Source organism: Mus caroli, unplaced genomic scaffold (genome assembly GCF_978045245.1).
Source record: "Mus caroli unplaced genomic scaffold, Mus_caroli_1 scaffold_2, whole genome shotgun sequence".
Classification (NCBI taxonomy): Eukaryota; Metazoa; Chordata; class Mammalia; order Rodentia; family Muridae; genus Mus; species Mus caroli.
In genome coordinates, this window is record NW_028227257.1 from 95,677,984 (window position 1) to 95,688,553 (window position 10,570).

Genomic DNA, 10,570 nt, shown 5'->3' on the forward strand with positions numbered 1-10,570 from the left:
AAAGTGCCTCTTTAGTGCTAAGGTAAACAGTGGAGTGAAATGGAAACCCCTGTAACTGATTCCCAGGGTCTAGGGTTTGGTTTTCCATCTATTGGCCCCATCCCTGATCCTTTTTTTTTTTTTTAACCAAGAATGGAGGTGGATAAACTACCCTCAGACTCTGGGGCCCTGATATCTGGAGACCAGAATTTCACTCCATCTTTGCTTTTCTGTGGTCTAGCCCCACCACCAATGTTTGTCCTGTTTATTAAAAAAAAAAAAAAAAAAAAGGCTGATCAACATTTGGTAATTCATAGTCCTATCTGCCTGAGTTTGCGCCCTGCCATCACTTGGTTTCTGGTGCCATAGTTCTCTCCTTCCCCTATTGTGTATTTCCCTGACTGCTACCCACTCCTGAGCCTTAGACACCCCTGGGGTATCCCAGGCTCCTGTTCCAAAGAACCTGGTACTGCTGTGACAGGGGGGAGGAAGGAGGAGGTCACTTGGAACCAGGTTTCCCCAGGGGTGGGCAGTACTCATGCTGGTGTGGACTGCTCAGCAGGGCCAGGAGACTGGTGTGAGGAGGGTGGGGCATGCGGAGGAGGGTCACAGGCTGCTGAGCCCCTCAATCCCAGCCGTTGTCTTTCACCATGTGTGACATCTCAATGATGTACTTCCCTTCTTTGTATTTCTGGCTGGTCTCAAAAGCTTGTTCCTGGGGTTGGGGGAGGGGAGTGAAGAAATGACTATGGGAAAGAATGGCTCCCCTCTACCGCCACCTAGGCCAACCCGATGCCAAGCTCCCTCTGTGGACTATGTGAAGGCCTGCCGTGTGGACATGTCTGGAGAGCCACGGGGACTGTCTAGTCTTCCAATACTTACATATTTCCAGCCCAGTGTGGTCTTGCAGCTTTCGCAGAAAATGTCAGCTACCGAGTGGAGTCCTGTGAGCAGGAGGCGCTGTTCAGCTGGCCCACAACCCACGTTGACCCTGTCTCAGGAAACAAGGACCCAGCACACAGTAGGGTTGTTCTGTCAGTCCAGCCCCCAACCAACCCAAAAGGATCTCTACCTGGGGAACATGCCTTCAGCGGTCCACCCCTCTAGAATCTGTGCTTGGGCCATCTTTCGCCCCACGAAACTAAACTGCGTTTCTTAACCCCTTTATAGAGGGGATACTAGAACCAGGAGTACCAGGTCCCTTTGAAGACTCGCCCCCATTTTGCAAAGAGGAAAGCTGTTGAAACATAAGTATACATACACACACACACACACACACACAGAAAGAAAGAGGTGGACTCACACGGAGTTAAACAGGTAGGCCCGGCCATGGCTTCCTTGGAAGGACTGTGGAAACAGGACAGACAGTGACTACTGGGTATCCCTTAGCCCCACTGCCTGGAGTAAAAGACTGGGGGAGTGGCAGGCCCTCACTTCAGCGTTACCTTGGAAATAAGCTCATCGTGTTTGGCCAAGTGTGCTCGACAGTGGACGCAACTGTAAGTGCGGTGGCAACGGGGCAGGTAACTGCGGAAAGTCTTGGTGGGTAAACATGCGGGGGCCGGGCCAGGGTCACAGCTGGGCATGACCGGTTGGAGGACGATGCCCTGGCGGGCTGGAGGGGCTGGTGCGGTGCAGCCCCCACAGAGACGGTCGCAGGTAAAGCAGCGGAGCAGATTGGCTAGAGCCGTGTTTCAGGACAGTAGCAGTGTGGGGGGGCTGCCCTGCCAGGGCCCCCCCCAGACGAGAACCAGATAGAAATGGGAAGTCACCTGGCAAGAGAAGAAGGTGCATCAGCGGAGGTAGGACTTCACAAGGAGACGCTTTTGATTGGCTAGAGAAGATGGGGCTCAGTTCATCTGCACCGTCCCCATCACCACCAGCCCTCAGCCTCTCGTTGCACTTTCTGTCCCCTAGAGTCCCATTCTGTTCTGGCAGCGGTTCCAGGCGTCTTGTGCCATGGCCAGGGATTTGGTACCTTTCTCTCTCCAGAGACAGTAGCAGCCTCTAGCATTTTCCATTGAGAGCAGCCTGCTGGCACAGACACTGCCTTGAGTGCAACATCACCTGCAGAGGCCCACCTTGTGTCCAGTTCTGTGAGGAACTGCACCCTAATGGGAGGAGATTGGAACCTTTTTAAGAGTCAGGTCTTCCTGGAAGTTGGATTTGTTTGTTTAGCTTTTTTTTTTTTCCTGTCCCAAGGCCTCCATTTGCAATACAATTAGCCCATATTTTGGGAAGGAAGGAAAGAGGGGCAGGCAGATGGGTATACACAGTGTTTCAGCACTCGCCTGCCGTTGAGTCCTGCGCCCTGGAACTCCATAGAACTTGGTAGCTTCTTCAGTATTGAAGACCTTACCCCTGGCTGTTCCTCAATCCTGCATCCTGGGATGATAGAGCTCCCAGATTAGAGGGAGCACTTGCTGTCTTCCTAGCTTCTGGTCCTCTGATCTCGTTACTTACCGTTGCCTTAGCTCTGAGTTAAAGACCAGCGCCTAGCCCTAGGAGGAGAATTATCTTTCCTCCAGCAAGTCTGACAGCTAGGCTGGTAGAAAGTAGGCAGCACATCAGAAGCCAGGTTTCTGGGCTGTGTGCTATAGAGTGAGAGCAACCTTAATAGGAGACAACAAGGTAAGGGGACACCTTATTTTTAAAAGCTGGGCTTTGGGGCACAAGGCAGAAAACATTTCTCTTCCCAGGAGCTAGAGCAAATGCCAGTGCCAGGACAGCAGCAGTGAGATAATTGCGGGGATAAGAATCCTGAGACACTGGGATCTGCTCACACTCCAGTCCCAAAGTGGCTGAGGGCACTGCAGGCAGAGGATAAGGAGGGAGGTGTCTTCTGTTAACTCCGATAAGCAGGTGATGTGCCTCTGCCTCTCTAGTGGAGTATCCTGCAGCTGTAGGTGGGGTGGCCTGTGTCTCCTTCAGAGATGCCCGCTAAGTGCTCTGGTGATGCTAGACCACCAAGCAGAGGAGGCAGCACAGCTTCAGTTACCCAAATAAACAGTCTGTTCTCCTCTCCTCCATGGTGGCCATAAGCACCCGAGTCTTCTATTGTCTCCAAGGGCTGTCATGCAGTCTCCGCAAATCCCCCTGAGTGAGACCATCTTCAGTTTTTGGTCCTCTACTGTTGTCTTGAGTCCCAGGAAGACACCTTGAGCTGAGTTCAGGGTGACATTGTATTCTGGCCCTTCTTGCTACAGTTCAGCATCACTTCCTTGATCTTCCTTCAAGTTTGCCTTTAGTTCACCTCAAGGTGCCACCTTGAAACACCTACTCAAGGGACTAGGAGATGCCAGGTTTGCCCCCTCCCGCTATCTTCTTCCCTAGCCCTGTCCTTCCGTCACTGTCACGCCTCCCTCCCTGTCCCCTCCTGCTTCTCTGTCCAGCAGAGGAGAAGCTGCAAAGGACAAAAAATAAATAAAAATAAAAAAATCATAAAAAGGAGAGTTGGGGTCATTTCTCCCATTTCTGCCCTCTCTCGTCATGGGGTGAAACAAATCGAAGAAATAACTGAGGTCAGAAAACAAAACAAACAAAGGTGAGTGCTGGGAAGAGGACAAGTCCCTGAAGCTGAGATGAGGCTGGACTGTGGGAGGTGGGGGGAGCAGAAGGGTTTGCGCCTGGGAAGACTGGCAACTGAGAGCCAAAGTGACAAGGCAGAGACAGGTGGAACTAGGTGCGAATCCAGTGCCTCTCAGGGAATAAAAAGGGGAGCGGGACTTGTGCTCACAACGGATGTATTCAATTGCTTTGAGGTTTCGCCTCCCCCTGGACCAGGCATTTTCAGTATGGTATGGTCCGAATAATTAGCAGAGCAGCCAGCTCCCAGGGCTGACTCTGGGGGTCTGCACTGTTAGCAAAAACAATAAACAGTGATGTCTGATGCTGCAGCCAAAGTTGCCGGGAAATAAGTGCGAGAGAATCGTCAGAGCTTGGGGAAGGATGGAGGAGCTGAGAGAGAGGAGCGAGCGGAGGCAGCAGGGAGGGGGAAGGGAGGACAAAGGGTGGATGAATAATGCTTTTGCAAAGGAGAGAAAGCAACATACAGCAGGAAGAGGTAATTTGCGAAGGGGAAAAATTGATTTGGAGAAGGGCTGCCCCCCTCACCTTGAGGTCTGCTCCAGAGATCTCCGTCTATCTCTCTCAATCTTTCTGTTCACTCTTCTCTCTTCTCTGTTGGCTCCTTCAGTTGGGAAGGGGATGGGATTGGGGGAGGGTAGTTGAGGGGCTGAGGTCTGGGACTGCAGGCTGGACAGCTGCTGGGGGGCAGAGGTTGCCTCTTGCTCTGTACCTCGGTCTGTGGGTAAATGTGGCTGTGTGTTGTGGAACTGCATCATAACACTGTGAGTCATCCAACCCCCCACCCCCCTCACCTCCCACGTCAGAGCAGGGCTGGGAGACACAGGAGGCGGGTTGAGAGGGAGGGAGGGAGGGGGCAGGCATCAAGGGACCAGGCTAGAGGGGTGATGTTAGGGAGTGGGGGCAGAGGGCTGGCTGGCTTAGGGGTGTCGATGTAGGTGGTAAGGAAGAGGAGAAATAGGTTGTTAAGGAGCAAGGCTGTGTGACCAAGGAAACGGAACCCGAGGAAGGGCAGGGATGGAGTGAGGGTGGCAGGGAGGGAGCAAGGATGGTGAAGTGAGAGGTGGATCTAGAGAGAGCCAGGAAGTACACTCGCACTCAACATGATACATTTCCACTTCAACTCTGATATCAGCTCTGATGCAGCATAAGGTAAAGAAGGATATATTAATTGTCATGGTTGACAAACCAGGCTCTCAAATGTGTTCAATACTGAGTACTTGGAAGCTTTAATGTTCATTTCATGGTCCCAAAGAAGCCATAGGTCAAATATGACATCTTAAACCCAAGAACCTCTTATCAACTCCCTCCAAACGGTTTGTGCTGCCAATGGAGACACCTATGTGACATGAGGTTCTTAACAGAGCTGTGAACGTTCAGAGGTAGATCCTCAGGGGAACTTCACTCTGCATCCCAAGACTGCAGTGTCTATTGCAAAGTCCAGCATGCTGAAGATATTTGCAAAATAGTTGTTTGCTTTCATCTTCAGACAAGGGCTATGTGTCTGGTTTTGATATCCAAGACACCGGTGTAGAAATCTTAGCTTTGCCAATTATTCACCAGGAACCCTGGGCAAGTGACTAATCCTCCTGCACTATACAATTCCTCTTCTGACCAGTGAAGCTAATTGCATTTACCTCCAGAAGAAGGGACTATGTGAGACAGCTTGGAAATTTCCAAAGTGCCTGACATATGATAGGCACTGAGTAGAGAGTAATGAAATTTTAGGTTGTTTCCTCCTTTTGTACTTAACTTTTTTTTGGGGGGGGGGGAGTCCGAGACAGGCTTTCTCTGTATAGCCCTGGCTGTCCTGGAACTCACTTTGTAGACCAGACTGGCCTCGAACTCAGAAATCCACCTGCCTCTGCCTCCTGAGTGCTGGGATTAAAGGCACACGCCACCACGCCCGGCCTATACTTAACTTTTAAAGTTAGCATTCTAAATTGAATTTTGTTATGGGTTAGTGTTATTTTTCTTTTTTTCTTTTTTTTTTTTAAAGATTTATTTATTATATGTAAGTACACTGTAGCTGTCTTCAGACACTCCAGAAGAGGGCGCCAGATCTCGTTGCGGATGGTTGTGAGCCACCATGTGGTTGCTGGGATTTGAACTCTGGACCTTCGGAAGAGCAGTCGGGTGCTCTTACCCACTGAGCCATCTCACCAGCCCTATTTTTCTTTTTTTAAGATTTGTTTACTTTATGTATACGAGTACACTGTAGCCAGACACACCAGAAGAGAGTGTCAGATCCCATTACAGACGGTTGTGAGCCACCATGTGGTTGCTGGGAATTGAACTCAGGACTTTTGGAAGAGCAGTCAGTGCTCTTAACCGCTGAGCCATCTCTCCAGCCCCCAGGGTTAGTGTTATTTCAAAACAGCATTCTCTACATGAGGCAATGAGGTGGGCAGGACTGCAAATTCCAGGCCAGTCTGTGTGTCCTGGTAAGATAAGGAGTGAATAAAAAGAAACTCTGAGCCAATACAGATGGAAACCATATTCTCAAAGTATGACTCTTAAGCTCAGAGAGTATTTTCTATTACATTTTTGATATTTCAAGAGACATGATGCCAAATGTTTGTCTTATAGAGGGATTACATTTTCCCTTGCTATCTTTTTTTTTACAGTTTTATTTACTTAATTTATATGAGTACACTGTCACTGTCTTCAGACACACCAAAGAGGGCATCAGATTCCATTACAGATGGTTGTGAGCTACCATGTGGTTGCTGGGAATTGAACTCAGGACCTCTGAAAGAGCAGCCAGTGGTCTTAACTGCTGAGCCATCTCTCCAGCTCCGCTATTTATTTATTTAAAATCAGCTTCCAGGTAAAATTCATCTGACTTGGAACACTTTCCATGGAGTGCAGTACTGTGTCTGTCACTAAATTATGTGGGCCCAGAACACGCACCCATCCACAAGACAGAACTCCATTTTATTTCATAGGCTAATTTTCAGAAAATGAAAACTGAAACAGACTCCTGGAGAGTAGTTTTGCTATCTATCTCTCTTCTCACATGTGAGGGGTGAAGATTAAGTCAGGGAAAACAGGTAAAGAAAGATCCCGTGAGTCCTGTAAGAAGAAAGGGGGATTCTGAATCCTCAATCGGGATCAACTCTGGAGTGTAGGTAAACTCTGAAGACACAGTGTGTGTATCATGAGGGTTAGTACTAGAAGCCTGAAAATGAGAAGAGCTAGCTGAAGAAAGTAGGACTCAGACATGGTGGTTACCATCATTCAGGAAGCTGAGGTGAGAGGATCTCTCTCAGTAAGCAGCCAGCCTTAAAGGGAGTTGCAGGCCAGTCTGGGCTACAGTGTGAGCCTCTGCCCAAAAACAGGCATGCTGGTCATGATGGCGCTTGTCTGTGATCCCAGCACTGCAGAAGCAGAGATGGGAGGATCCAGAGTTCAAGGCTCTCAAAATACAAAAGCTAGAAAGAAAGATGGAGGGTGTAACCGATAAAAATGGTAATACTGGAGTTGTGAAGATGGCTCAGCAGGTAAATGCACTTGCTTTCCAAAAGCCTGACTGAAAACCTGAGATCAGTTCCCAGACAGAATCTCTGTCAAGGTCAAAGGACAGGGTCCACTCCAAAGCGTTGTCCTCTGGCCTCTGCACTGTGGCACATTGCCACCCCCACATCATCATCATGTCACACAGCATGATGAGCCCAACAAAGGAAAAAGAAAAGAAGGATAAGAGGAAGATGACTTTCAGGATCCAGGCTTGAGGAAAGCAGAGAACAGCCTCTAGGCTGTAGAATTAGAGCTGGAAGCAAAAGGGATGTTCATAAATTTAAATCAACAAAGAAAAAAAACTATCAAAAGTTTAGCTGCAGAGAAGGACCAGGACACAGGACAGAGTGATGGGGTGTCCTACAGGGGTCAGGTGCAGGCAGACTGCCAGAGTGCCTGGTGAGATTGGAAATGAAGAGAGTGCAGGTGACACACACACTCAAATGGCTTGTATGCCATCCTTTTTCTATATTTAAGAAGTGAAGTGGACCGGGCGTGGTGGCGCACGCCTTTAATCCCAGCACTCGGGAGGCAGAGGCAGGCGGATTTCTGAGTTCGAGGCCAGCCTGGTCTACAGAGTGAGTTCCAGGACAGCCAGGGCTACACAGAGAAACCCTGTCTCAAAAAAAAAAAAAAAAAAAAAAAAAAAAAGAGAAGTGAAGTGGAGCTGAGCGTGGTGGCACACCCCTTTAATCCCAGCACTTGGGAGGCAGAGGCAGGTGGATCCTGCCTTGAAAAACAAAACAAAACAAAACAAAACAAAACAAAACAAAACACAAACCAAAAAAAACCCCAAAACAAACAAACAAACAACAACAAAAGAAGAAGTCAAGTGGAGAGCAATCTCAAAGGGAGGAGAGGGCTCTTCCTGAATTCAGCTTGAGATGGTTATCCAATATCTGAGGAAAGATGCCTTTCAGGTAACTGGGACGCATTGAGAGTAGAAGCAAAGAACCAGACTGGGAAGAGTGAGTTCCAAAGGAAAAGGATTAGGCTACATGCTGGCTAGTGGAAGTCTAGAGCTAAAATTCTGAAGAATGAAAAAGGATCAGCCTATGCCGAATAGTTCGTTGAAAAGCTAATGCCTGCATGGTGAATGAATGGCGTAACTAAATCACATCTCCAAAGAAAACTGTGAGAGGTGACAACTACCTGCCTGAAAACTGAGTGCTAGGTAAGACCAGCAAGAGAAAGGTAGACCAGAAAGCTCCCCTGATCTCTCAGTTCGAATTCATCATGTGGGCAAGGATGAACAAAGTATTCACCTGCTTTAAAAACCAAACAAGGGTTGGAAAGATGGTTTAGCAATTGTGGCTCACAGTTATTGGTAACTCCAGTTCCAGGAAATCGAACCTCTTCTGATCTAGAAGGGCATCAGGCAAAACACTCTTATACATAAAAATATGTGGGGCAGTTGTGGTTCACACCTTTAGGTCCAACATTCAAGAGGTAGAGGCAGAGCAGATGGATCTCTGAGTTCAAGGCCAGCCTGGTCTATGGAATGAGTTCCAGGAAAGCCAGGGCTACACAGAGAAACCCTTTCTTGAAAAATTGAAACAAACAAACAACCCCAAATCACAAACAAACAAACAAACAGTGTGGGTTGGGTGGAGTAGCTGAAGAGTTGGCTCATGGGTTAAGGGCACTTGTTGCTCTTGCGAGGTTCTGGATTTGATTGCCATATGGCTGCTCACAAACATCCAGTGCTCCATCATCTTCTGACTTCTGCAGGTGCCAAGTATGAGTGTGGTCCACATATATACACACAGGCAAAACACTCACACACATACATCTTAAAAAAGAAACCCAGAAAACCTGTAAAGTGGAGGTTACAGTTATAACTACTACACAGGATTCTACCTGGGATTAAATGAATATATACCCATACAGCCCTGGAATAACACCTAACAGCTAACACTGTGTAATTGCCCATGATTAGAAACTGATCCGGCCCCCTAAGCTCTTGGTTTAAATGTTTTAGTTATGATTCTCTCGTTGCTATAATCAAATGCTTGACAAAAAGCAACTGAAAGGAGGTTTTATCTTGATGAATGGTTCAGGAGACAGAGTCAGTCAACACGGGGAAGACATGGCAGTGACAATGGCATGCAGCTATGGTGTTGAAAACTTGCTTACGTCTGGCCAGATCAGGAAGTAGAGAGAGAGGAATGTGGGTCCTTTTTTGTGTTTTGTTTTGTTTTTTCGAGACAGGGTTTCTCTGTGTAGCCCTGGCTGTCCTGGAACTCACTCTGTAGACCAGGCTGGCCTCGAACTCAGAAATCCACCTGCTTCTGCCTCCCAAGTGCTGGGATTAAAGGCGTACGCCGCCACCACCACCCGGCTGGAATGTAGGTCCTTAAGTGGCCTTTCCTTTTCCTCTTCTGATTCAGTCCAGGACCTCAGGCCATGAAATGGAGCTGTCCACATTCAAGGCAAATCTTCTTCTTCAGTTACATTTTTCTGAAATCCTTTCACAGACACACCCAAAGTTGCACCACCCTTGGTGTTCAATTAAGTTGGCAAAAGAAATGAACCATTGCTGGGCCTGGTGGCCCATGCCTTTAATCCCAGCACTTGGGAGGCAGAGACAGGAGGATTTCTGAGTTCGAGGCCAGCCTGGTCTACAGCATGAGTTCCAGGACAGCCAGAGCTACACAGAGAAACCCTGTCTTGAAAAACCAAAACCAAACAAACAGAAAGAAAGAAAGAAAGAAAGAAAGAAAGAAAGAAAGAAAGAAAGAAAAGAAATGAACCATCAAAAAGATCTACCTTTAAGCCTTTACACCTTTAATGTTTTTAAATCCAGTACTCTGGGGGCAGAGGCAAGTGGATCTCTGTTTGAGGCCAGTCTGGTGTATGTAGTGAGTTCCAAGACAGCCAGAACAGTGAAGACACTGTCTTAAAACAGCAGCAGCAGTAGTAGCAACAAAAACAACAAAACAAAAGTCTGCCTCTACTAATAACTGAGTTCTTGAGCAAATGTCACTGATTAGCCTAGTTTTCTCCTCAAATGAAATTGGAGATATTATACCTACCTGGGTTTGTTGGGTATTGTGACACAGACACCTGGAACTACTTTGAAAAATGTAAAGTACTGTATAAACAGATATTATAGTCTCCCCAGTCTATAATAAAAACTTAAGGCTAACATCAGATACTTTCTATATTATAGGCATTGTGCTTAGCACATATGTCTCATCCAATCTTCAAAACAACTTTAGGAGGTTGAATACTGTTATTATTCCCATTTTATAGACAAGAGATGTCTCAGGGAAAGGGAGCCTGTGATTTATCCAAAGTCAGGCAGTAAAATAATATGTTTCCAAAGGCCATACTCATGAAGTGGATTATAGGCGTGGAACCAGTTAGCAGTGGTGTAAATGACTTTGAATAACTGTCAGATGTGCATAGAGAAACAGTTTAGAATCTGGCAGAAGTTGTTGGATAATGACTGATTCATAAGATAAACGAAAGAAATCATAGGACT

At 47.4% G+C, this 10,570-nt stretch overlaps 1 protein-coding gene across 2 annotated transcripts; it reads right to left on the reverse strand.

The window, feature by feature from the left end:
• Positions 1–254: 254 nt before the first annotated feature.
• Ypel4 (yippee like 4) lies at positions 255–4,314 on the reverse strand. 2 transcript variants are annotated; one of them, XM_021155740.3, is made up of 6 exons: positions 4,093–4,314; positions 1,958–2,090; positions 1,425–1,751; positions 1,283–1,326; positions 862–970; positions 255–694 (listed from the first exon to the last, which is right to left on the reverse strand). In XM_021155740.3, exons 3-6 carry the CDS (start codon positions 1,563–1,565, stop codon positions 605–607), a joined length of 384 nt encoding a protein of 127 aa, XP_021011399.1. In that variant the 5' UTR covers positions 1,566–1,751; positions 1,958–2,090; positions 4,093–4,314; the 3' UTR covers positions 255–604. The 2 variants fall into 2 exon arrangements, with proteins under 2 accessions (XP_021011399.1, XP_029340480.1); XM_029484620.2 differs by lacking the exon at positions 1,958–2,090.
• Positions 4,315–10,570: the final 6,256 nt, after the last annotated feature.